We start from the raw sequence: 27135 nt of genomic DNA, 5'->3' as shown, positions 1-27135 counted from the left end.
CAATTATATGGATATTATATCTATATATAAAATAATATATAGAACTATATGGCTTTTCCTGATATCAGCCTAAGCTTTGTTTTTACTTCTATCCACTCTAGACATGGGAAAAGAAGTTTAACATGAGGGACTATTTGTAAGAGAATACAAGAGTTGTTGTATTCATCCAATGTTTTGAAAGAAAGCAGACCTACTTGTCACAACCTTTTAGTGTGATGGTGCTCTGCAGGCCTCCTGTTCCCATTGTCTTGTGGGCTCTATCCAGCTCATCCTTTTTTTTCTTTTTAATCTATTACACAAATTTTACACAGTACTTTGGCTGAGGCTTGTTAGTACAGCATCGTATTATTGCCTTGGGCTGCTTATGATCTACTGTAACCTTAAATTTGATTCTCTGCAGCCACCCCGCCATTAACTGGTGAATCTTCTAGCATATGCTAGTCTGCAGCCTATTTAAATTTAATCTCTACAATATTACCCAACCGAATGGAGTTATTTAATAGCTTCACTGTTGTCAGGGGATTTTTTTGCCACTCCGTTCAATGTCCATTTGTTCCCAATAACTTTCAAAGAGCAGTTAATCATGGGAAAACTAGAGTAACGGGGACTCGGGTAATTTATTCACTCCAAAAGAGTCATGGTCGTCCTGAGGGGTACTTTTCAAACAGACTGGACAGACCTGCAGTGACGAACCTCCCCTGTGCACCCTTCGGTGACGGCCGATCAGCTTTACACTGGCTACAGCTGTGCCACGTTTCCTTTGTGTGCTTACAGGAGTTTCACAAGAAGGATGCTAGCGATCCTAAAACTTAATATACGTCGGTCTGTCTTTTTTTTTTTGTCCTCCTTCATTTCTCTAAAAGCAGGAAATTTAGATCACTTTGACATTCTGTTCTTGTCGCTCTTACTGGCAAGCCTGGGAATTCAAGTTGCTAGAAACTTCTGCGTCCCATATGCCATAAGGCTGAGGTTTTGCTGTTTTGGGGGGTGTTTTTTGATCGTGGAAAGTGGTTCTGAGTGATCGTCTGAGTTCATCCTGACACTCTGAGGGTTGCACTTCCCTGCCTTCCAAGCTGAGAGTGATTCTGGTTTAAGTGATATTCTGCCTCAAGCCCTTAAGGTGATACAGGAATTACTCATTTGTGTATGTTGGGCTCTTGCTTTCATCTTAGTGTATCTTGGTCAGATAAGAGTCTCTTTGCAGCTGATGGCCCTTGGAAAGGGTGAGGCTTTCCTTGTGGAGCAGGCTTTGGCTGCTTTTGCAGAGGGACGAGAGTCACCCCGAGTTGCTTTGGTGGTTGTGTGCTCTTGGTTCCACTAGAGCAAAGCAGAGAAGTTTGTTACTTGGCAGACACGAGCCATAATCTACCCTGACTGTGCAATGAGGGACAAAAATAATAAAATCCCAAACAGTATTGTCTCAATTTGAAAAAAATTAAAGTTGTTTTCATATAAAGTAGGGAAGACCTTCACACAAATGTCTCGGCGTTCAGGAATTTTATGGCTTGGCAATGGGATAATGTTCGTAGTGCTGTAACCATGGCTCTTGTGGATTCGGCTAATGAGTCAAGCTCACATGAGGCCTCCTGCAGTTGTGCAAGTAATGCTGAAGCCGTTCCCAAGCCATCATCCAGAGCCGTCACGAGAAGCCTACAGAGAGCCTTTAGCATAGTTTTGCTCCCAGTTGCCGTATCGCTTCAGCTAGAACTAGGTATTCTGTTACTTTTCCCCCCGAGTTGTGCAAGCACACGATGGAGGACAGCTACTTAAAGGTAAAAGGTTTGGAGCCCGCCTGTGGGAATTTAAGAAATGAGTTTTTTTTCCCCTTTCCCACTATACGTACACGTGTGTGTACCTACACGCACGCTTCCTCTATGAACAAAATACTACTGTAGGACTTTGTAAATCACTTAAATCGTTCTGCTTCTTTGTATGCCATAGAGCAGCCTGTTGGCTTTCTGCTGAGTGCATTTATGTTTAGTTCCATTACATAGTTTATGTAACTAAAATAAATGTCTCGTTATCTAGTAGGTACACTTAGGTTATACGTGGATATACTTGGATGTGGCCGTGCAGTTACAATCAATGTACTGGCCTCTAGATTAGGTACGGTGTGTTGAGGAAAAAAGTTCACACATGTGAGAAATAATTATAGTAGTGGGAAAAAAACAAACAAACCCAAAACCCAAACAAAACAATGGGCACGAACAAGTTTGTGGCTTAGGAAAGAGTGTGTGTGTATGTGTCTTAAAAAAAAAAAAAGCCATACACTAGTCCACTTCCTCAGCATTTTGTAGTTTTAAACCTAGCAAGGGGATTTAACATGCAGAAAGCCGTCCGATTAGTTGTTTCACCAGAGCTGATGGTCTGTGGCAACCAGTAAGTGCTTAAGTAGTCTTAGTATCATGTTCAAGTGATGAAAAACTTGTTTAGGTAAGTAGCTGTGGACTATTTAGTCTCGGAAATCTTTGTACCTACAGCTTAGGGTGGCCTGCGATGACTAATTTTTCACTTGGAAGCAGGGGAGTTATACTTGTGTGAAATGGGGATATGATGAATGCATCTCTAGAACCTGTGCAAATCTAGCCTTGCCTTCTCTAAAAGGTAGCGTAAAACTGCAGCATCGTCAGAGGGGTGTGACGAGGGATGATCAACAGCATGCAACAGCTCTTGTAAATGGAGTTTGTTAATAGGTTTGAGACTTGTCAGGCTGGAAGAGAAGTAACTGAGAGGAATGTGACTTAGCTGTACATCGAGCGGGAAGGGGAAGTGGGACCACTTCCTTCCAAAGCAAGAACTAGACGGCATCGGATGAAGTTGCTGAGCACCAGGCGCAAACCAAAAGAAGCGTTTTCTATCCTGCACGTGGTTAGGCTGCAGAATGCTTTGCCCCAGGCCGTGGTGGCCACTGAAAGCTTGTGTGGCTTCAGAAAGCAAGTGGACATGGAAAGGAAAATTCAGACAATACCTGACCGGATGGAGGCTGGGAGAGTGTTCAGGGGAAGTGGTGTTATGTGCTTACCCTCTTATGTGCTTATCTGTGCACCTGCCATTTTCACTTCGGGAGAAAATAAATGGGGTTTGTGAGGCCGTTCTTGTCTTCATCCTGTTTGCCAGTGCCAACACCTTTACTTTTGCAGAAGTGTGACGTCCTAATGACCGCAGGTCAGTGTCTCGTTCAAAATCTGTCATCTTTTGCCACAGTTATCCTCAGTTAATCTCGCAGCTTTTAGCCAAAGGGAAAAATTGTCAGTGTATAAGAGTCAAAAAATTGCTTCAGTATTCTGTTATAGCTTTTTTCCATTTTAAAATCACATTTCGTCGTAGTTCGTTTTAACTTTATGAACTGTTCCATGCAGGTGGAGTCTCTACAGTCGGTACTTTATGTCCCCTTATGTCTTTGTAGTTTATACCTCCTTATTTTCCTGGAATGGGAAATCTGCAGGCGTCAAACGTGCAGGCTCAGGAAGAAGCCCAGTGTATGCAGTAAGGTTCAGCCGTGTTGCTTCTGGGTGCAACATTTGCCAATGGGCAAGAAATCTGAAATTCCTTAACTTCCACGTTCAAGACTGAGTAGGATCCTTTACTTCAAGCAGGATTTGAGCTGTCATCCGCTACGGCCATCATCCTCTGCTATAGCTCCGGAGTCTTTCTCTGGCAGCAGGAGGCAGGCAGAACAAATAGATATGTCTCTTAAAAACCTCCTGTTTGCAAGAAGGGGGAGTTGTGGACCTGAGGGGTGTTTCTGGATCCAGTTTCTCACCCCGCACTCGGCTGATTCGTTTCCCTGTGTTTAGCAGGTCCCTGGGTGCTTAGAGGGGCACATGAACTCCTGCTGGCTTGGCACTGATCCTGTTCTCCGTCTTGTTTTACCTGGCCAGTGTGACAGCTAGAGAAGGAAACAAGGAGTATTTTCTTAACTGGAGCCAACTGCAAATGTCCCCCAAGAATTACTAGTCGTTTAAATGTTATGTGTAACCAGTCCCAGGAACTGAAAGCGCTATCTCAAGTGTTTTAGGATTTACAGTTGGTCATGCCGGGTAACAAAACATCTCTGTAGGCTGGCTTTCCTTGCTGATGCATGGCTTCAGGGTGAATGGGAACAGCTGAAAGCCTGTTTGTTAAGTGGCTCATTGGTTTCCAAGGCACATGTGTAAGACAATCCCCGCAAATGTTACATATTTCCATACGAGGCGGTGATTTTCAGTTTTCATGTAATTAGTCTTGACGCTGTCATTGTCTGGAGTGTGGTGGATTCTCCTATAGGCCGTGGGCTTCCCTCTGGGTTGAGTTTTGTGTTCTCCCATCCTAGCAGGATGCATCCTCAGAGACCTGTGCTGCTGTGGTTTGCTTAGTTGCTGGGTTTTGTTTTCTTCTTGAGGGAATACATGTGGCTCAAGCCCAAGCTGTGCAAATCCTATTCTGTTTACTTATATAAAGCTAGAAATCTGCCTCCACGGTATTCCCAAATCAATCTATCTGGGAAATGTCAGGGGTGAAGAGAGGAATAGTAATTAAAAAGCAAAAAAACAATTGCATTTCCAGAGAATCGTGTGTGCTAGTTAAATCTGGGAGGTCCTCCTCCCTTGAGCTAGATAAAGGATGCATAGGTCTCCTTGAAGTAGCCGTTGATAGATGAGTCTGGCGTGAAATGCAAGAGCTATAGCAATTTACGGCACCATTATTTACAGTGTTAGAGCAGTAAGTGAAAATTAATACATCCAATTGAAAACCTGGAGGGGGAATTTTTACTTGATGGGGATACAGCGCCATAGTAAATATCCAGGAGAATGTGGAGCTAAGAGCAACTGGCTGTTGTGAAAGTTGGAAATTTGCTAAGATGGTTGGAGGGAGAGAATAGCGTATGTGGCTGTGGGTACATCGTACCAATATGCAGTGCTGCTATAAGCAAGGTAAAAATTCTTAAGAAAGAAAATAAGACTTAAACAAGTTCATAGTGGTTGTGGCTAAGAATGATTCCTCCCTCTCCAAGAACAGATTATGCAGCAAAAATCTGTGGGGTTTTTGGATTATTTGATATACCTGAAATATAACTTTTTTTTAACTAAAAAGATAGAACTAGAAAAACTCATAACAAATAGTGAGGAACAGGGCTAAGAAATAATCTCATTTAGGTGATAAAACCCAGATACCTGCTATGTTTGTCTTAGTACCAGAATGCAAATTCTATCACAGAATTGTTGTGCTGGGGGATGTGTTGCATATTAAAAAAACATGAGTAAGTTAAACATATCAACAGGTAACAGAGAATCCCCGTGAATTTAAATTCCGTGTTGAAACAGAAAATGCATCACGCTAGTTGGCTCAGAGAGAAAATGGCAGAGCTCAGAATATCTGTTAGGGCAGAGTCCGTAATAGTGGAAGGCGGCGATTTCTCTTCTTGCTCTCCCCCAAGATTTGGTGCCGTGTTGGAACATAACGTAGCAACTGTTCTTGTTGGGTTCGTTTTTTTTTATAAGCATCATAAATGATATGATAAGACAATAACAGTGTCCCACAGCATTAAAAGCAGAGAAACAAGTCTTGATTTGGCATCGAACAATGAATGGGGTCTGGTTCAAGGTGTTAGAACAGCAAAGCCACTTTATAGTTGTTACCATAGTCCTGAGATGGAACGTCCTTGTAGGAGCATGAGAAAGATTTCGGGGAATAATGATAACTTCAAAAGAGAATGAAAGGGCTGTGAGGGAGCTTGAGTGCAAGAAAAGCTAAAGGAGTAAAGTGCTTGCAGATATTCAAAGCTTGTTTAAAGGCAGCGTTTTAGAGCTTCAGGGCGAATAAGTGCCTCATTAATAAAAATAAAAGAAGCCTTTAATCATGGTACTTTTAATTTCCTTTAAACAGCAGAGGAGACAGAACTACAAGGAGACATCTTTAAATGTCTGTACAGCAGAGGAACGTAGAACAGGGAGGAAACTCTAGCAAGTTAAATGAAAATCACTACTAAATGTTTCAGTGGTATCAAAAACAGATTACCAGAAATTGAGAAATGTTAGATGTGATACAGAATTAATGGCATAAATTTGCATCACCGAAAGCAGTGAAAGGTGGCAAACATAATGCTGGTTTTTAGAGGGTAATGAGAGAACCCAGGAAACCAGCAACTTATCCGGCTTCCCTGCCTGCCCCGTCACTGAAAGCTATTTTAAATATGAGTTGGAGACTAATAGGATATGCCACCTGCATGAGAAAATGCACCGCCTGCAGCGAGATGCCTCGCAGCGTGGGGGGGGGTGCTAGCCCGCTGCGGACGCGGAGCTTCAGGAGTCCTGGGCAAGCTCCCTCGTGCACATCTGTGAATGAAGGTAACCTCTCAGGAGTAAACAGCGTTGGCTTAATAACGGGCTAAAAAATGGGAAACGAGGGAGGTTGTGCTCAGTTTTCTGAGCTGGGGGAGGTTACCGAGCCTGTGCCAGGATGTGTACTGGTAAGCGTGTTCATAAATAGAGCCGTGAGAGCTGGTTTTAACAGTGAGTCAGTTTTAACTGACTTCAGAAGGTTGCAGAAGGATGTCGTTGCATCAAATGACTGTGCAAAAATGGCAAATGTAATAAGCACAGGTAAAAGGCGTTCCTAATGGTGCATGTACAGTGATGCTCTTTTAAAATGAGAGATTGTGTCTTAATCAAGCGGTTACTTGAAAGTGTTCGCTCCCAGGAGTCAAAAGGCTAAATCTGGGTTGAAAGACGAGAACCAAGAAAGCGTTGTAATTCACTGTACACATCTATAGTATATCTACATGGCAGTTTCTTTTTGGAATAAAGAGGTAGAGAAGTTACCAAGAAGATGCTTAGACTTATTAATGGTGTGAAAGAAGCCTTAAAGGCGCCATTAAATAGGCTGGGATTTTTCAACTTGGAAGAAAGTGAACTGAACTTCAGGTTCCTCGTCAAAGCCTTGATAGAAGCAGGTTGTTATCTCAGCTTCCCCTAAACGATGGCTGCGTGCCGTTCCTGACTTTAAGCTGTTTCCAGTAGTGCCCCCAGCAATAGGATGGTGGGTCGGGGTGGCCTCTGGTCCGATCCAGCGTAGCTGCTCTCACGTGACAGAACATTTTCAGGCTTCATCAAATGGTGTGCCAGGGAGAATAATGGTTTAGTAAGTATTGCAGGTTTCTTTCTGGTAGAATAACTCATCATCCCGATAATGGACAGGTGAAACAAGCTGTGCGGATTTGATGTGCAGTGACCTTGGTCGGAGGGATGCCAGGCAAAACCAAGAGCTGCCTTCTCGAATATTTCTTTTGACACCTTTTTCCACATAACACCTGTAGCTCAGATGGCTTCTGATATTTCAAAGCTTTTTGCTGATTATGTGTCTCCTTCCCTTCCTCAAGAGACTAATGTGTATCTACTCAGTGCCCAGGAAGGCAAAAAACCTGGTAATACTCATAAAATATTGGCAAAACTTCTAAATTGGTTATCAAGATGTATATTTTGGAGCTCTGTTTTTCCAGATTAGGTACTTTATTAAAAAGGGTTTCATTCTTCTAGCTTTTATCCGGCTCGGAAAGTTGAGCTCTGACAAGGATTTTTATCTCCTCGTCTGTGTGATAAAACCTCTCTTGATTTACTGGCAATGCTGCTGGTGTGGCACTGAACAGTTTTTACAGGCTAGCCTTGATATATTCAGTTCACAGCTAATGCTGATGGAATAGGAATATGGTCTAGCTCGTTAATTTGGGTGTTGCGATGAAAAGTTAGTTAAATACCTATGAAGCAAATTTAATGGCAATAAAAGAACTTTCACGTCTTCCTGCTGTTGTCCGTGGTCAGGTTTTCATGTTTGACTTGTCTTTGGCAATACAAAACACCCTCTATTTCACTCTTCTTGGTCGGCTGCAAAATAGCTGCTTCTCCCCACTTCTTTCCCCTCTCCTTTTATTGCCTTTTGCCTCACCGTTTCCTTTTAATCTATTGATTATGTAGAAAGGAGCACCGACACACCCGGCTAGCGAGTCTTTGAAACAGTTAAAAGAGATAAGAGGTGTGTTTGGGTTGGCAAACCACCCTGGCCATGGAGCTGGAGGTCTGTATTTTGCGTTCAGAGGCTAAAAATCCTGCTCTGATGGGAGTCAGCCAGAGTGCAGCACCGAAAATGAAGTTTCTTCAAAGCTGCGTGTTCTGAGCTCGGGGATTTAAGCTGGAAGAACAGGCAGTCTCTCATTGGGTAGTATCTGCTTCCACAGAGTTTATTTTCTAATAAATGAGGAAGTCCTTCCTGAGCTGAGATTCCTATGGGAACTTGCTGTTTGACCAGTGTCAGCAGCTTAATGAGTAGTTCTGGTTAATAATTAGTCAAGCGATATCATAATATAAGGTTTCGGTAACTGCTGAGGTATTGATCTGAGCAGTGCTTCAGAGGTCACATACTGTTTACAGAAGATTATCCCCCACCCCCCCATCATTTTTAATCTATCCCATTACTGCTAGGCAGCCTCCTGCAACTTGGTGGTGCCCCTCGTGACGTTCATCCCAAGGCATGTCACAAAACAAGCTAGAGTAAATAGCTCCCGCAAGCCAAGCTAAACAAGCAGAAGAGGGAAAAGCAGAAAAACCATGTTGGCGCTGCCTCGTGAGGAAGGGAAGTCGGGATCTGAAGAGCTCCAGGGGCTCAAATCTCAGAACCAGTGTCTTGCACATGAAAGGCGCCAGCAGGCGGGTGGCCCTGGCCCTCGAGGCACGAGCTGAGACGGAAGGTTCGTGCAAAGGGCTGAGTCGGGTAGAGTCGTCTTTTCCCGGGACTGCAGGGAAAATCCAGTCCAGGCATTTCTTACATCTTTTTTTTATTTCGTGACACAAAGATGGGACTACTATTTACTGCTTAGTTTATGTAACATTTCACCAGGCTGTTAAAAAGTATCTGGTATTTGTGTTTCGTGACAGCTGTATATCGCACCACTTGACATTTGTATGGCTGTCGGAGGAGGGATCAGACTGACCTAGCGTAGCGTCCCGTCGCATTTATTGCTGCTTTGAAGGGGCTCCTTAGGCTTGCCTTGGGGAAGGGCGGGGTGGTATGAAGGGAGGTTATGCAGCAGTTTAGCTTCCATTTTAAAAAGGGAGGGTGTTTCCCTGTTTTGTCGCAAAGCCTTAAACTTGACCTAAGTGTATTTAATGCCTGCCCACGTATTCAGGAGCCTACACGACATGGTTACAGGAGCTGTATTCTGGCGAGTTCCTGCGCCTTAGACTGGGCTAGAGACTACATGATTTATTGTATAGGAATATTTTATCTTGTCATCTTAGAAAATAAGCCGTTTATTGGCTTGTATTTCTAAACCCTAGCCATGTTGTGGTTAGGGATATTTAGCACAGGCTGATGTTTGTTGTGAAACAAACAGGACGAGATTGTAAAAACACTCACTTCGTTGCCTGCGAGTGTCGGGTTGTGGCAGTGCAGCCGTGAACTTTTTCAACTGGGGCAAAAGGACTTCACCCAATTAAGCCATCGATCTGGTAGTCTTTTCCATTATCATGAAAAATAAGAATTTTAGAACGGAACCAGATGTTTTTCACCAGAAAATTAATGTGTTAAAGGGATGAGATTTAATGACAAAACTGTAAATATTTGGGAAGCGCAACTGCTTTGTGTTGTAACTTACCCATCGAAGATTCAGTTCAGGCAAGAGCAACGGGGTGTGAAATGTTTTGTGGGCTTTTTCGTGACACTGAAGAAAGTGTACTTGGAGATTCAGAAGTCTTCTGACAGATGCCTGCATGAACATCTGTTGTGGTTAACCATCACCAGGGATGCTTTGGGATGTCGTGTGGCGAGACGAGGCAGAGCATCCAGCAGCACGGGGGCGTGGATGCAGTAAAAGAAATCTCAAGGAAGGTGTGCTTGATCTTTCTTTTCAGCTCTATTTTTTGAAAGAACAAGACCTGTGTTATTCACTTGTCCATCTGTTCCACCTAATGTTTTTTGAGCCACACTTGGAGGCGAGGGCGGAAGCCCCTTCCATTCCCACAGCTCTCACTGAAGTGGGATGGCAGAGGTCAAAGACTGAATCAGCAGGGCTGTGTTCTCTTTAGCAGCAGTGCCCTTGCACACCTCTAGGATTTATTGTTTCTTGGGAAGCAACGCAGGGAGGGAGCGGGTTTGCAGTGCTGTGGTGCGGAGAGGTGAGATGGGAGGGTGCAAATCCATGGGTAACTAACCTTCCTTAACTTGCCTTAATTTTGCCAGGTACTGTGCTTCTCAGGGACAAAATTTATTATCTCTTACTAGATAAAACTAAATGACTTTGCACTTGCAATACTGAAAACGTGTTATTCTGTTTCCCAAGTTTGGTGGCCGTGTGGGGCTGCAGGATATAGGTAGGTTTTCACAATATTTCCCCTGGAAGTAGACAACCGCTGTGCTATAGCTTGGGTGTTGCGTGTGGAAGATGGCTGCGCACCTTAGTTAATTAGAGCTTTTCATAGTTCTGGCTCTCGCTGCAGTAGCCTTTACTCCTCATTGCTCTGTGTTTTGACACAGTTTCATTGCTGAGTGGAGAAATGTGGGGTGTAAAAGTGTGCTGCTCTTGTTTGAGATGGAAGGAAGGCTTTCCAGCCATCAGGGCAATGAATTTCTTGTGTCGCATCAAACCTCTCCTGTTGACTTGCCGGCACCCTTCAAGCTAATACCTTCTTGTGCGCTAAATTTTTGCTGCATATGTCTCTTCCCTGTAAAAGATGCGCAGTATTGCTTGTTTTCCCCAGTAGGTTGTGAAGTTTTAATGCACTTACAAATCTTGCTTCTGAAGATATCAAGAGAACGTACATGCATATTTAAAACTGACTGATTTAATGCAGATGCCTCCTCTGTGTAGGTACGCTATTCTCTGTGGGCAGCTATCGGAGCATGAGAGCATTCAGAAGCGTATTCAAACTGGATATATTTTTAAGGTGAGTAGAAAGGACGTGCTGGGTTCTGCGTAAGTACTGAGCAATATTTACATCTGTAGAGTAAATGAGGAAAACTGGCTCCAGCTGTTACTTGGGAAACGATAGGTCTCAAAGAGAAGCTATGAGCGGGCGGTTTGGGCTGAGGAAGGAGATTCCAGCGACGTGTGGTGAGGGTGACTCGTCTGGCTTTGCACTTCTGCACACTATAATCTCAGAAAAAAGAAGAAAAATCTTGCAAATAAATGTTATGTATATGATGAGACTGAGAACTTGAAACGTGAAACTGCCGTGTTGTAATAAGGTATAGCACCAGCTCTTCTTCACTAACTGCCTGCGAGTGGGCTTGTGCCTGCCCATAAATGCAAAGCAGATATTTTTCAGAGAGGATTTACTCGGCCTCAGATTCCTTTATTTGCCCTTCATCCACAGCGAGGATGTTACAGGGTAAGAGGATGCACCTGGAACAGTTACTACAGAACAGGCCGTGTATAATTATTACCTCGTCAGCTACTGACAGGACCAGTAAGTTGGTTCTGTCAAAGCTCTGAAAAGGTGGTAGAATAAAATGAAGGGCAGCTTCATTTTTTTGTGTGTAGTAATTCTTGTCTCTGAGGCTGATAAAATGCTGATTTTCCATGTTCACTGAAACCATTTTAGGAAAATCTGGAATCTCTTTGTAGCTGTCATTTTATTGATCACTGACACTTAAATTGTGGACTTTTTCCTTTCCTCTTTCCATGTTTGTTCATCTGCTCTTGTGGATGTTGTATGTGCTTATAACAAAAATGTAACGTGTGTTGGTGATTGTTTTCCATAGGAACACATTGATAAAGCGATTGAATTGAAACCAGAGGATCCAAAGGCTTACTACCTTCTGGGCAGGTGGTGTTACCAGGTAAAACAGTTTATTACTACTTACTGCTGTTTTCTTCCTCCTTGGAATTTAATTCCCTGTTTGAATGAAAGATAGGTGGATCCAAACCACCAGCCATAAGGACTGAGGGCACTCTTTAGTTGCTGAGCACGGCTCTCGTATCAGAAAGTGCGGGTGTGGAAATGTCCTAGTTGCATGAAGAAGCTTAAAAGTTGCACTTGCACAGGGTCTAGAAACTCTTCATTTCAGTCCTGAAACAGTGCCAAGACAACCGCGCCGCTGTAGCACGCTGTAAACACATCGCATTCAGAAACCTCATATGGTGTAAAAGCTCGTGTTCTTGCACGTGTAGCACCTTAATGCTTTTCTAAAAGCACTATTGAAGTGTTGCCTGCCAGGACATGGTGCTATTCAGAATCTCTTGGCTTTCTAAGATGGTTTCCATAACTAATCAAGAAGTCTTAGGCAGTCCATCTCCCTCCTGCCTGCCTCCTGTTAAGCCTGAAATGTATGCCTTCATACTGGTGTTACCGCTCGAAGTGCTAGATTTTAAATGGTACAGGTTGTTAGTAAGAGTTTGTGTAAGCTCGTAGCAAGGGGGAACTGCAGGAACCCTGAGCTGGGGCTCGGGACAGACCTGGCTGAGCCCGCCTCCAGCATGTCGCTCTGTTCTACCGATCAAAGGCCGCAAGAAGGTAGAGGAAGGTTACCGAAAGCTTTTAAAAGCACGAAGAGTGTGGTTCTGTATTGGCAATGTCATTGGCTCTTGCTGTTGTAATACTTTTGTCCCCGAATCAACAAAAGGCTTTGAAAGCACTTGGTGTGCCTCTGTGCAATAGAGTAAGAGCTGCTGGGGTTGTTGCTGTTTCATTTATTTATTGCCAGTATTCTGCCTTTCGCTTGGCCCCTGGTTTTTGTCTCTTTCCCAGAGGGAAGCTGCTTGCTAGTAGTGTTACTTCTGAACTGCTCTGAATTGGAGCTCAGGCAGGTTCGGGGCTCTGGACTTAGTTTTTTAGTCACTGTGGGCGGCATGGGAGGTGGAGCGGCAAGGAGTGGATGAGGAGAAGCACTAGCTGCAAAGTAGCTTACTGTTCCCCATGCTTTGCTCGGTAAAAGCAAACTACTTCCAATCCTTTAAGCACATACGGATGTGATCAAGGACATTTCGGGGCTGGCAAGAGCTGCTGCACACAGTATATTTGTATAATGTTTTGCATGTGTTTCCTCTGCTCTTGCTACACGAAGTATTGGAGGTATTAGAAGCAGCATGCCGGCTGCTTTATAGTTCTTGACGGGGAAAAGCTGTGAGTCAAATGCCATAAATCAGATTTAGTGCCTATAAAAAGAAATAAGAGTTTGCTGTAACCATCTACTTCTCAGTTTATACAATTTGAAAGCGCTTTGCTGCTGTCAAACACGAAGTCACATTGCAGAGGCTGTAGCCGAGATAACTGACGCCGGTGATTAGAGGAGCACTGAGCTTGACTAGTGGAAGCCCCTGGCACTTTATTCTGTTATGGACTTTCTACTCAGCCTTACTGCTCGTAGAGCTGCTGAAGCCATGAAACAAAACCAGATGTATGTAGAAATATGTTAGTGCTTCTGCTATTCTGCGTTATAAAAATTATACAGTATTAAAGATATTATCAGAAGTTACATCCTATGCGTCCTTTCCCCCACTGTAAGTTCAGGGTGTTTGTTACTAGAGAGAGGAGCTGGGAGCAGGAGAATGAGATCTCATGAAACAATTACAACAGCTACCTATTTCTCCAGATGCGAATATCTGTTGGTGGGAAGGCTTTAGCCTGCCTCTCTCAGGGGAGGTGTCTATGGTGAGAATGCGTACAAGATTTAAGCCGGGAGGCGGGAGGGCTCCGTGTGTGCATCTGCTCGGCTGCATCGGTGGGAGCTGCCAGGAGCTGGTGTGGCTGCAATAGGGTGGTTTGGGACTGGGGACCACCCGCGCTGTTGCGTGACTGTAATACGCCGTTGCAGAGATGAATCTTACTTTCAGCGTTATGCGTGTGGCAGCTGGTGCGCGGAACTGCAAAAGCTGCCTCAGGACAAGGAGAAGCAAATCAGGGTCAGTTCTGTAGCTGGACTTGGATACTTGTCCAGAATCTGCCGACACTACCAAGAGCTTTGGCTTCCTCCCAGGTGCACGAGCCAGCCACGGGAAACTGGATAATTCCTTTTCTGAATGCTTTTGTCTCTAGTGGGTCTGAGTTTCATCTTACTGTCTCTGCAGGTTTCCCACCTGGGATGGCTGGAAAAAAAGACTGCTTCTGCTTTGTTTGAAGCCCCGCCTACAGCCACTGTACAGGACGCACTGCAAAACTTCTTACGGGTAATGAAATCTGATAAGCAAGGGAACCCTAACCTGACAAATGCAGTCACAAGTGCAGAATTGGAGTACTTGTGTTCTGCCTAAACTCATCACTCCCCAAGTGCTCCATGATACATCGCCATTGACTAGAGCCCGCGGAAGAAAAGGTGGTGAAAGGAAAGATTTTGGAGCCTCTGTTATAGAACAGCCAGAGAGAAGAACGTGATTTTGAAGGTGTCAAAACTAGACCCGAAGTGTTCAGAATTGTATTTAAGGGGTTTGGTTTTCCCTTTAAAAGCTGTGTGGTGGAGTGATTCACTGTGTGATACGAAATGGATTTGGCCCGTACTCTTTAGGGTCTGTAAGATCTGTTTGAGCTCGTCCCTGGGAAAGCTTGTGTAGATACGTGCTGTCATTTTAATTTCTCTCACAATGTCTTATTAAAAGGCTGTCTGATTTGGTCAAATGTCTCCATTTCAAACTTTTGAAGGCAACTACTTTAAGATTTCAGGGACACGTTGCGTATGTATTTCTAGAAAGAAATTCTTAGGAGTACTTCCTACGTTGTCAGAATCCTGCCCTCCGAATGGCTGCGTTTTGTCCTCCTGTTGATGAAAATGAACTCAAGACAGGGCCCGAGTCGCGTTTTTGAGCCTATAGCTCAAATGAGTTGAACGGACTGTCTTTGGCTGTGCCTGTGAGAACTACTCTTAAGCACCTCTGATGAAGTGTTATGGAAACAAATTGCCCTAGCACTTTATAACTCATAGATTAGGCCAGCAGTTCTGCAAAGCGTCAGGGAACGTGATACTTATTTCAATTTCTTAAAACTTTGCCAAAATGTTGTTGTTTGAGGGGGAAGTTTGTGATAGGAATCTGCCCCAGGCAATAGTCTTTTCAGCCAAAGTCATTAAATCGTTTCAGAGATAAGTTTGAGGCAAAGTGTTTTGTTCTGGATTTTTTCTTGTTCATTAGAGAGAAAAACAGCCTGCCACTTTTGTTGGTAAGTCAGAGCGGCGCTGTGGTTTGAAACAGGGACTCGTGTTTTTCTGAGGTTTAGCTTTGGTCAAATACAGGGAGAATTTTTGAAAGGACACAAAAGCATCCCTCCGGAAGGTAATTATCCCCTGAACAAGCGCACTTCCCATGTGTGCAGCAGAGTCCCTTTCGGCTTTCAGCCGCGGTCACCACCCCTCGGGGGGATGGAAATCTTCCGGCAAACTGCAGCTCTGGGTCAGTCACAAGCGGAACTAGGTCTAAGGCCAGACACCAGAGTTAAGAGGAGGGATGTTGTCTGTGCTGTGCTCAGGCACCTCGGTAGAGCACGCTGTGGGGTTCGAATGCAGGTGGGGTATGGGTCAAGCCCAGGGTTTGGGGTCGGAACGTACTGGATCAAAGGTGCTTGGAGGGTGGTGACTGTAACTGAGATGAGTGGAAGAAGGCAGGGGAATGTGGGTGATGAGGAAACTGGGAATTAGTAGCTGGGAAGGAGAAGATAAAACCTGGGGGAAGATTGCTGAGGTTTGGCACCAGCGTATTCGGGAGGAGCGCAAGTGGATGAGCCTGCCCAGGCAAGGAGGTTAAAAACAGTGCACGCACAAGCGCAGGAGGGGTTCGTCAAGCTGGTTCTGAGTCTCCCTTAGCTTCCGAGCGCTTGACTTCACCACCTCGCCGTTCCTTCATGACGCTCACGTTAGGTGAGAGTATGAAAGGTGTTTGAGTCACAGGCACTTTATGAGAACCTGAGGACTTCACTAACCCAGCCAGGAAAGCCTATGAAAACTTCTTACACTGATCTATGTATTTACTAAAGTAGAGTTTAGTCATCTGTATTTTTTTTAATTTAATTTTTTAAGAGATGCAGTGAGCCTGATACAGGTGTTGACTGTGTCCTTTGCATATCCTAATGCCTGCTTTTCCCTGTTGCACCCTCCCCTCTGTTCTTTGTAGGTTGAGGAACTGAGCCCGGGATTTTCCAAAGCAGGAAGAGTATACATTGCCAAGGTAACCAGTCACTTGTTGCTTGCTTTAGTTCAGTCGTATGGTTCTAGGATAAGAAATATTTGTATTAAAAAACTATCTTTTGCTGTAAAGTGCATGTGTAAATTACTCTGTGCAGAAGCAGCATTTTATAAGGTAACATTTCTAAAAGGCCGAATCATCTAGTGCAGAGGCGTTAAGATTCAGGGAGGATTTTGCCTTTGAGTCATCCAGTGGAGCATCCTTCTTGTTTTTCAACGGATCAAATTCTATATAAAGCGGCACTGAGAACTTGTAAGGCCCAGGCTGGAGGTTTAATCCCACCACCGCCATGGATTTCTGTGGCATATACTGGAAGAGTATCATGGGGAAAAGTAAATATAAAGTGTGCCTCTATTTTACCAATACACGTGGGAGCCTTGAGCGGTGGTTGAACACACCATGAGTGCCTGGAGCTGGTGCTCTGAAGATCATCCTGTTTGCATTGAGGGAATAATTTGTTTTGAACTCTTAAACATTAAAATTGCTGCTTAATTCCTACAACCTCCAGATGGAGTCTAAAAAAATATTTAAAGCCCAAATAGCTTTAGAAATATTGGCCAGAGCGGGTGTAGCAAAGAGTTGCTGTAGTCACTATCTGTGAAATTCCTGAATTCGTGATGTCCTGAAGAATGTGAATTTTATCAGGGCCAGGATCAGCATGCAAGTCATAGGGTCCGCTTAGTCTGGAGTACGTTATTACTGGAACCTAGGTGCAGAGTTTATTTCACAATAATCATCTCATTAAAGGAAAAGGAAGGTGATAGCAGAGGAGGAAAACCCAGCGGGAGGTGTAGTAACCTTCACATCAGCTGGGTTTTCTTTGACGTATTGCAGCTCACTGTGCCTATTTAGTCACGAGTCTGTCCGGTAAAACCAGCTGCGCATTCATGAATCGGCCAGCCCTTCATTTCTGCCTGCTTCGGTACCGTGATGAATGTGCTCTTAATTGCGTCTCTCTCGGCTTGTAAATATAGCCAGCATTTGTGGAAATTTAGAATCACCTCTAAATGTCTTGTATAAAGATTGGAAGATGTTGAACTTAACTTCCAGTGAAGTTGCAGCAGGAAATCCTTGCAAGTCTTACCCTGAATAGATTTTTTCAGAGCTGATGTGAAAATTTGGGTGTCTCTGGGTGTAATCTTACCTTGGCTGATACGTTTTTATTAGGCTAATCGTTCACCATGGGTCTGGCAGATGAGACCGAGCTTCAGAAATAGGCTGCAAACACAAACTCACATAGAGGTTAATAGGACTACTTGTACCTGTTTGATTTTGGCTTGGGGTTTTTTTCCCCCCTAATTCCAGTCTCTGTCACTCTGAATCACATCCTTAATCCCAAAATTTAAAAAGTGCAGTTGGTACCTAATTATTTTGAAGGAGGTGATGCTCTGATGGGTCAAACCTCAGCGAGGGTTGTGTTTTGTAGTCACCTTCAGACATTTCTGACTGATGTGCAGGGACACAGGGTTTTCAGAGGCGTCGAGGATGTCCGTGACTCCATCTATTGTGAATTCACCAGATGCAGACGTCTGACAGTGCTCGCAGCAGAACACGTAGTTCTCTTCCAGAACTATCCCACGGTGCAGGAAAATCAACAAAATACACACATGTACATACTGTGCAGTGGCATTTCGGGGTTTGAAGTAATAGCCCTGCAGGAGTTCAACCGTTGTCCTTATCCTAACTGAATGTTGGCTTTTTATGGCAATTACAACAATGATTAACTGCACTGCTGATGGTTTGGGGTTTTTTTAGCAACCAGTTCCTTTTACCATGCTTGTTTCATAGTCCCCGAATGCCTCTGTAACTCTCTAGGCACCAAAAACCTTGCTATTACAGGGAAGGATGGCTCTTTCTCTGCTGTTGGAGAAGAGTTCATGATGAAGGATATTTCACACCTATTCTGAGACCTGTAAATATTAGATGTTACAGTGCTTGCTGCTCAACCTCATTTTTAACAGCCATGGGAATGTTAGCTTCGTAAGATGGTGGGTCCTTGGCGTAGAGGCTTGGTGGGCCCTCGGTATGGAGGTTTTGTGGTGAAAGCAGTGTGAGGAGTAGTGGCTAAGTGGAAATAAAAACAGGGCTTCAAAAAAGGTGAAAATCACAGGGACACCTTAAAATCTCCAACTGAAAAACCAATCTCCTTCCCCAAAACGAACAAAAACCCCAATGCACCAAAACCACGAAAAAACAAACAGAAGAGGAAATCCAGTATTCCGTAGTCCGATGGTGGTTATAATGGTGTGTGAATGAAGGATACTGCAGGAAATGTCAGGAGCCTGGAACTACACAGTGCAAATGGTTAAGAGGTGGAAACAGCTTGCTCTCTCAGTTGTCAGGGTTCATGGTTGCTCAGTTACATTTGCTGCTTTTTCTTTCCCCTTTAACTCCTCTCATGTCTTTTTTTTTTTTTCCACAGTGTTACAGGGACCTGGGGAAAAGCTCTGCAGCCCTTCTCTGGATGAATCTTGCTTCAGAGCTGCCAGCTAATACAAAAGAGGTAGCGGTCTCAGTAAGAACACGCTGATGATGAGCAGAGATAAAATGGTTACAGAGATAAAACTGTTTTCTAAAAGATGTTCCAGCTTGTAAGCCTTGGTTTTAAAGGGTTTTGTTCCTTAGCGTGGACTCTCTTCTCCCGGGACCTGCTACCCGAATGCCTGAAGCAATTCAGCAAAATAATGACAAATATTAAGAAGCTGAGAGTGCCTGATGGGGGCTAAGGCCAGCACAGCACCATGCAAATACCGTGCTACTTCCAGGGTCAGGTATTAGGCACATTTGAATGCCCTGCACGTATTCAGCACTGCAGCTCACGAACTGGGGTATCCGCAGAGCTGCGGAGCGACTGCACTACGCTTCCCAGAACCCCAGTTTTGGGGAAGGGTTATTCGTTTGGGTGCTGTTGTGCCTGGCCAGCCCAATTCAGATGGGGCCACTTTTGCTGAGTGGCTGTCCTAGGGCTGGAGCGCCCTGATGACCTGCGTAGCTTTGGAGGGGAGCAGCCAACATGTAACTCTCTTGGTGTGGAGTTAGCTCCCTCCTGAGCTCCCCAAGGCTGGAGCTGATTGCGCTGTGCCCTTCAGATGTTTGTGTCTGCAGCCCAGCATTTTTTTTTTTTGAAGTAGCTAGGATATTTCAGCTTTTTTGTTACTTTTACAGGGTTTTGGAGAGCAGACTGTACTGCGTTCTAGAAACCGCCGTCTGGCAGCGCTCCCCAGCTGGCAGCTCTTTTGCACTTTCCTTTTCCTTCTCACTTTTTCTGTTAACCAGAAACCGTACAGCAGGTGCCCTCGAGTTACTGCCAGTTAAAAACTGAATAAGAACGCATCAGCTTTTCATACCGATCCCTTGTGCTTTGCGTTTTTCACGACAGTGCAAAGCAACGCAAGCAAGGTCCTCCAGCTCTTACAGCGCCAGCCTTAGTCCGATGGGGTAAACTTACAAGGCAGAGTTATGGAAGTACACGGCATTTTCATGCCACTCTGTTTTTAAGGCCAAAAGTAGTCTTTAGGTGGCTGTAGCAAAAATAGGGTGCTGAGATTCAAACCAGAAGTACGGGAGAGGTCTTGGCAGACCATCTGGCAGGGAGCTGGCTTGCCTGTGCTACCACCTGCAGGGCACTGCCCAGTATTGCATAAACCCCTTGGCCGCTGGCTGCCCCCAGATCTGGGGAAACCAGGGCGTGGAGCAGGATTTATTCCCTTCTTGCAGAAGGAAGCGTCCTAACTCTGCCTGGTGAGGCACATCCTCGCCGGACGCTGGCTGGAAGTCTCTCTAGACGGAGTTAGAATGGTCTCTGTCTGATAAATAAAGAGGATTTTTTTTCCAGAAGAACAAGAAATACGTGTCAGAGGCATAAGAGTTTAATCAGAAAAGCACAGAGGTTTTCAGGAAAGACCGGGAGAGCCACAGGCAGAAAAGTCATGAACAGTTAATTCTCTCTCCTGTTCTGAAATTAAAAGTGGGAGTCGAGTAAGGAAGCCAGTGCTTAAGTAGCTTGTTAAGTCTTTGCAAATGTTAGTTCTCATCATCAATCAAATAACTTCCATCATGTTGAGAAGGAAAACCAAAGGCATTTATCCAAACTTTGAAATCAGTGAGGGAGCCGAGGTTTGAATTCTGCTGTTTTGGTTGTCAGGTCTCGTCTCTCAAAAGGAAATTTAAGAGAAACTCTCTTTGACACTTGGAAAACTTAAATAGTCTTCAAAGACAGTGGCGTCATCAGGGAGTACGGGGGAGGGGAGAGAAAAAGGCATTAGGAGGGAAAATGTAAGGCTTAAAACCTGGTATGGGGCTGGAAAAGAAAAGGGAAATTCTCTTTCTTAATTGTTTCAATTAGGCTGTATATTTATCTGTTCTTATTGCGTTTCCAGGATGCAGAAAGCGAGAGAGAACTCGAAGAGATGCAAGCTGTCTGGGAAGAATAAATACATAAAGCCACATTCCACGTGATGCTACACAGACAGTAAAATTCCAGTTAAAGGGGTTTCGGGATCCTGACAGCTTCGATTGCACTGCGTGGATAAGGCACAAGTTTACAGGAAAAAGCACGCAGCCGTCTCCTCGGCGCATCCAGGAAAAGATCTTGGTGGGATTTAATCAGATACGACATTCTGTGTTATTTTCTGTCTTAGAGCACTGCATATGTTTGGTTTTTAAAACTCCTTAAAAATGCCAAATTCCCAAAAACGGGTGTGTGGGCAGGATTTGTGATATAAAAATATTTGTGGTTATATACGTGAGAGATATACTTTGTGATATAAAAATATATAATTATTTGTATATACACGTACATATTTTATATCACAAACTCTACCTGACAGCCGGAGCTTGGGGCCTGCTTGCCGGTGAGCTCTCCCAGCTGATTCCTGAGGAAGGCTTCAGCCAAAACTTTTTTTTTCAGATTAACCGTTTTCTCTTTTTCTTAATAATATGCATTGATTGAATTGGTTGAAATACCTGATTACATGCCTTTCCTAGGCGTTTAGGTGAGGTGGTATTTCGAGGCGCTGCTGGGCGGTCAGCGCGCCGCTGGTTGGTACCGGCGGGGTGTTCTCGCGGCCCTCGGCCCGTGCATTCACACAGGCGCTGAAACTGTGACTTAATAACAAATAAAAAAGACAACAACAGGGACTTAATAAGCGAGTTGTCGGCCCGCCCTTCCTTGCTGTGAAAAAATTGATGGTGGTGCCCGAAGCACACTCTGGCCGGGTCTTTCCGACTATGCTTGAACTACCTTACTGGTTTTCCCTGGGGGGAACCAGCACTGCAGGGAGTTATTCCAGGGGACCGCCGAGATTTCCCTCCCAAGGCAAACCTTTAGAGGGGCGTTGCTTTTGTGAGAGAAGTGAGGAGTAACGTTTTAAACTTTAGGACTTCCTTCGCTCACGTGAGGTTAAAAACGCCTTGCGTCCCTCTAAACCGCACTGCTGTGGTTTAGGTGCGATGGTTTAGTTTGGAAAGGAGTTATTTCTCAGTGAAACGCTGGTTACAGGAGCAGGAGCGCTCTGCGGCAAAGGCGATGCTTCCCGGTAACTCTGTGGCTCCTTGGGCGGCAGCGGGGTGGCGAAGCCGGCGACTGACGCTCCCTCTGGGTACCAAACAGACCTAGTAACCTGTGCTGCTCGCCGACACAGGCGGTGAAGCCAAAACGCCCTTCATTCAGCAAGGCTTTCCCGGCAGCCCTTCAGATTTCAGCTGGCAGCTAACTGGGCGCTTATTTTTTAACGTTCGTTACGTCTGGCCGTGTTGTAGAGTGTCTGTAAAGTGCAAGAGTAAAACGTTTCCGAAGCACCTTTTTAGTCCCTTGCACATGTGTATGAAACTGATGGGGTTTTTACTTTGTGAAAAATGACACCGGAGGGGAAATGTGTAGAAAACTCGAGCTTAAAACCTTCCTATTTTATAGATTCAGTGCTTTTAACTTTGTTTTTTCAATTTCTTCCCCAAATTAAACTCTCTAAAATGTTGGTGCTGAACTCATCTCATGAGATCCAGGCAAGTGTGTAATTGGCTTTATTGTCTTGAAACAATAAAAATCAATACTTTTAAACGGAGAACTGAATCCTGGCAGGCGAAAGGTGAGCCCTGTGGTTTTGTTGTGCGGAGCTGCCCTCGCGGCGCGGGGGCGCTGGATCCGTAACCGTGGGACAGTTTTATACTTGATGTGAGCTGCTCCTTCAGCTCTTCAGGGGAATGATGAAGCTGCCTTTTTTACATACTATGAATCTGTCTGGTTTTGAATATTTCCCAGTGGATGACCATTTTCCCCTACGCACGCAGCCTTTAAATAATTGCACGAGTTTTTCATCTCTTTTCTGCTTGGCTGCTTAAGCCCAGCTGGGAAATCCTCAACAGCGGTACCCCAAAGACAACGATCAGCAACGTGGCTCTTTCACAGAGGATTTGCAGTGTTGTTTTTTTCTGGAGAGAAATGGTAACAGCTCTCAAAACAGTCCCATAGTTGCATGTACTTGCGTCGCCTTCCCCTGCCAGCAAGTCCCAGAGTGGTGTTCGTCGGTGATGGTTGCTGTTCTGTGTGCTGGTGTGATGGGAGGAGTGTGAGAAGGAAATAGTTACGCTAGCAGGAGACTCACCTGTGGCTCCCTCAAGCCTTCACCTGTTAACTTGTCAAACCCTAAACTGTCGGAGCCTTTGCATCATGTATTTTCGGGCCGTGACTTTCACTCTCTGTTCCCACAGATGTAAATTCTCCTTTGATTTTTTTTTTTTTTTAAATTGGGGGTGTCTTTCAAAACAACAAAGGGTTGTAGCCTTGAGGGGGGAAAAAAAAAAAGCCAGTTTGCTGTTGCTTTCATCTGCTGCTTGGGATTCTGCGCTGGGTTAGGTTTGAGTGTTTCATCCCATTTATGTTGGAGAAGTCTTTAAGGGAGGGATGCACGAGGAAAGCAGCACCCCGCCGGACAAGCGGCCTCTGTTAAAAAGCCCTCACAAAAGGGTGCTGTAAAAACACAGCTTTGGGTTACAGACTAAACAGCCTGCGCAGAAACTGATGCCAAAAATACTGTTTTTCTTACTGATAGAAGCTGAAGTTGTTTTCTTCTGGGGGGTGGGGGGGAAGCGTTTGGCGCAGTCGTGTGGGGCTGCGACCAGAACCTTTTCTGTCTTTGAGTAAAAACAACCTGCTTCCCTGGAGGAAAGGGTGGTAATTAAATTACAGTAATACGTCTCATTTGGTGTTTGTTCTCAGACGATTTCACACGGGTACAACCTTTCCACTCTCATTTATTCTGTTTCGGACCTTCCATAAATGCTTTAATCTTCCTGTGCACGTGATGGCTTCGCTTTTGTGTTTTGTTAAAAAAAAAAAAAAAAAAAAGACCAGTTTTGGCTTAAAAGAGCAGGGTCTGGTGTTTCGCTCCCACGTCTCCTTTGTGTGTGTGGTCTTGTCCCTTTCTTGGGGGATGTGAAGTTGAGAGGTCTGTTGTTCTGGTTTTCAGGCAGGAACGATTTCCTCCGGCAGCACGGCTCCTGCCTGGAGAGCTGGGGTGGAGGTTTGTGTCTAGCAAGTCGGGTTTTTTTCTGGTCTGTTGTATATGCTGGAACTCAATTAATGTGTCTCTAAGACGATGGCGATGAAAGGCGGTGGCAGAACTCGCAGATCCTTTCAAGTGCAGATAAAAGCTGTATTTTGCTGTTTTCAGTCTGATCTCCAGGAATCTGTGACATAAGGATCAAAAGAACCTTTTTCCTTTTGGTGCTCCCTTTTCCCAGCTTTCTGTGAATAAGAAGAATGTGACTAACTGACATGATTTAATTCTAACAGCGTAGCTTGCAGGTTGATGTGGAGATAAGGCAAGGCCGTGTAACGAAAACGCTTCCCGATCGACGTTCCTTGGGGTTTATTTTCTTTCTTTAGCAGCAAACGTGCAGTCCCCGTCAGCCCCTGCTGCGCCGGGAAGCAGGAGCCGTCCCTCCCGGTTGCGAGGGGAGGGGGCGCTTCCCTGCCTTTCGGACAACATGGAAATCGAGCCTTTTTAAAATTTGCACCTACTTTGCCGACTAACCCCAGAGTGCAACGTGAATCTCTTGCAGGCACCTGCCCTGTATACATTCCTGGATGACAAGAAATTCATTTGCCCGGCACGGTTTTGGTAGAGACGCTCTCTGTCCTGCCCCTGTCCAGAGGAGTTCTTCTGGACTTAGCCCAGGGTGCCAGCGAACGCTTTCCTGGAGCTACTCTTGTCCTAATTGTAAAACTTACCTCCCTGTGGTTAAATTACAATACTAAAGAATAACTGAAGCTATTGAGCAGGTTTTTCCTCACTGTGCTGCTCTGTCTGAAATAAAGCATTATAAATAAGGAGAAGGGGACCCTGCTTAAAGCTGCCTGTGTTGCTCTCTTGCTTTTTACGCCAATCCATACATAGGTGAAACCCGGCAGCCCGGCGGGGGTCTTGCACATAACATCGTACTTGTACGCCCGGTGGCTGTGCCAGACGCCGTAGGAAGTTATGGGAAGGTGAGGTGCAAGGTTGTTGTTTCTATGTCACTGTCTGGGTTACACCTGTTGCAGATCTCTGTATGTCGATACAACCTCTACTGCTTATGTTTTTAAATGCACCCCAAGTCATACAGCCACGCTCTGTGGCAAGCGATGTACTGCCAGTGAAGTCGTTCTGAAATAAAGGTGGATAATCAGGTGTGAGCCGGTGCGAGTGTTCTGCGCTCAGCCTCCATCATCCTGCAGGCCCTCGTCAGCTTCCCCACCGCAAAATCCGTAACCAAGGGGCTTGCAGGCTCTGTTCAGTGCCGCTTCTGGGCGGCGCGGACTGGGAGTTTTTGTGCAGAGGAATAAATGAAGTGGGACCCAAGGCTTAGGCTGCCTGACGGCATAGGGAGGAGTAGTTCTGGCGGCGTTAAACGACTTGCGTAGTAGCGCATCGCAGACCTGATGTCCCCACCGTGGGAGGAGGCCGTGGCAGTGGCCGGCGAGCGCGGAAGCAGCCCCCTCTCAGAAGGCGCCCTGAGCACCACCAAGCGCGCTTCGTCTTCCCCGGGTGCAGAATTCGGGCTGCCTGCAGAGCGTCCGGCTTCTCTGTAATCTCTTCCCTTTTATTTCCTCCTCAAGGTGAAACTGTAGCATCCTCTGGTGCACTGGGTCACCTTACGGGGAGTTCCGATTTGCCGGGGCACCCTGCCCCACGGCCTGCGGCTCCGGAGGGAAGAGGACCCCAGAAGCAGAAAAAGGGCTCGCGCAGGATGAGACCTGTGGCACGGGCAGGTCTTCGGCGTGGCCAAAGGTGTGTCACGCTGCGGCACCGAGTCAGGGATGCACGCGCAGGTACCCTGTCGCTCAGGGCAAATCTCTTGACTCTTGGGCCATCGGGAGTTTCTGAATGACTTAAAAGCGGCATTTTTGCAATACTTGAGCGTTAACTTGGTGATCGAGGGAGTGGTGGCTTGGAGCACGGTTGGGAAAATGGTTGTAAGCAGCTTGGACGTCCCAGAGAGGAGGTCAGCACTGACCTTACGGCTTGGGACAGGGCAGCCTGTTCAGAAAGAGGGATTTGGAAGCAGGCAAATCCCATTGTGTAGTTGGTTTCCAATAAAAAGAGCATACCAGAGCTGTGACCACCTCTCCCATGTGCTGGGAAACTTCTGACTCAGTATTGGAATAGAAATGTCAACATCGCTTCCTCCTAGGAACGGGACAGTCATTCTGACTCCCACCCTGGCTTATTTCTGCTAAGTCCAGATTTCCTTGGTTCAATGACACTTGGAATTCCTTGGAAATTCCCTGGCTAAATCTGACCTGCACAGACCCTGCTTGGTCTGAGAGACAACCTGAAGTGGGAGGGTTGCAAGCAACAGGCTTGCTGCCTTGTTTTAGTTTGCTAAGTTGATTGGGCTGATATCTGAGTATTGTATGCAAAGCAGACATACAGTCGGAGAAAGCTGACCTTGGGGGAAGTGGTTTCACTGTGAAGGGAAAGTTAGGTTAAGGCTGGGGAGGAAGGAGAGGGGGAAATAAGGGTGAACACAGTCACAGCTTGCTGTAGACCTGCCATGCTGCTGGTTTCGCACATACAGGCAGCCTCGGCAGTATCGGGCACGAAAACGTGATCTCGGTAACTTCGGTGGCCGGAGATTCAGTTCTTTTCATAAGATGTATTTAATTTTTGCTTTCTTGAAAGCAAAAATCTGAGAAGGGCTCAAGACCCTGAAGGCAGGTGAGATAACGCAGACTCGTCCTCTGTCTCTGGACAGTCCCATCACTACAAATGTACCCCGTGACAAAAATCAGCTGCTTATTTACCAGCCTGATGTCAGCCTGACTGTGCTGTAGAAGGTAAAGGCCTCTTTGGATCAGGTTTTAATAATTAAGTTGTTTATGAAAAGCAGAAGAGGAGCTGGGGTCTGTGTAGGCTCCCTGAGCTGGGTTGCTTACATACCTGCAGCGGGTTGTTTTGAAGGCAAGATTAATGATGGACTGATGGCTTTTCTTCCTAGTAAAAGGCTCGGTTCCACAGCCAGTCTTGAGTGTCTTTTGCTCGCTGATAGAGAGCATATTTCAGCGTTCTGGTGGCTCAGAGGCCGCGGAGGGAGCGGCACAGCACCTTCCTGCGTGCAAAGGTGGCTGTCACTGCGGGTGGGGAGCGGGAAGGAGCTTGGACGCGGGACCGTAAATACACAACGCATTTCCCAGCATCCCGCTTCCCTATTGAAAAACAAAATAATTATCATATTTCCTGGCAGCGTCTCTCCTTAAACATGAGAAATGAGGTGGTCAAAGCATTGCAAAATCATCCAAGTAAGTGCTGGGAGCAGATTCCTTCCCCCCGCCGTGGAAAGAGGAGCTGCGGTCGGACGCTTCGCACGCTGCTGCCGCGACCTCCCGCACGGCCGCGTTTCGGCACCGCCACAGACGCCTCCACCTACGTCTGCGTGATCGGGGCTTGAAGAGCCCCAACTTTAAATACCTTATGGGTAGGGTAGGGTCAGAACCGGAGCTACAGAGGCAAGCCGGCCGG

General features: G+C 45.6%; 1 protein-coding gene across 4 annotated transcripts in view; it reads left to right on the top strand.

The window, feature by feature from the left end:
- RMDN3 (regulator of microtubule dynamics 3) overlaps positions 1–22220 on the top strand; it is a 38982-nt gene extending 16762 nt beyond the window's left edge. For all 4 annotated transcript variants that reach the window (XM_075095291.1, XM_075095293.1, XM_075095295.1 and 1 more), the window contains exons 7-12: positions 10838–10913; positions 11731–11808; positions 14036–14134; positions 16064–16117; positions 18558–18638; positions 20515–22220. In XM_075095291.1, coding sequence (XP_074951392.1) covers positions 10838–10913; positions 11731–11808; positions 14036–14134; positions 16064–16117; positions 18558–18638; positions 20515–20568 — 442 coding nt within the window. In that variant the 3' untranslated portion in view covers positions 20569–22220. The remainder of the gene's footprint in view (positions 1–10837; positions 10914–11730; positions 11809–14035; positions 14135–16063; positions 16118–18557; positions 18639–20514) is intronic.
- Positions 22221–27135: the final 4915 nt, after the last annotated feature.

Source organism: Phalacrocorax aristotelis, chromosome 5 (assembly GCF_949628215.1).
Source record: "Phalacrocorax aristotelis chromosome 5, bGulAri2.1, whole genome shotgun sequence".
Taxonomy (NCBI): Eukaryota; Metazoa; Chordata; class Aves; order Suliformes; family Phalacrocoracidae; genus Phalacrocorax; species Phalacrocorax aristotelis.
This window is presented reverse-complemented; position numbering and strand designations above follow the sequence as displayed.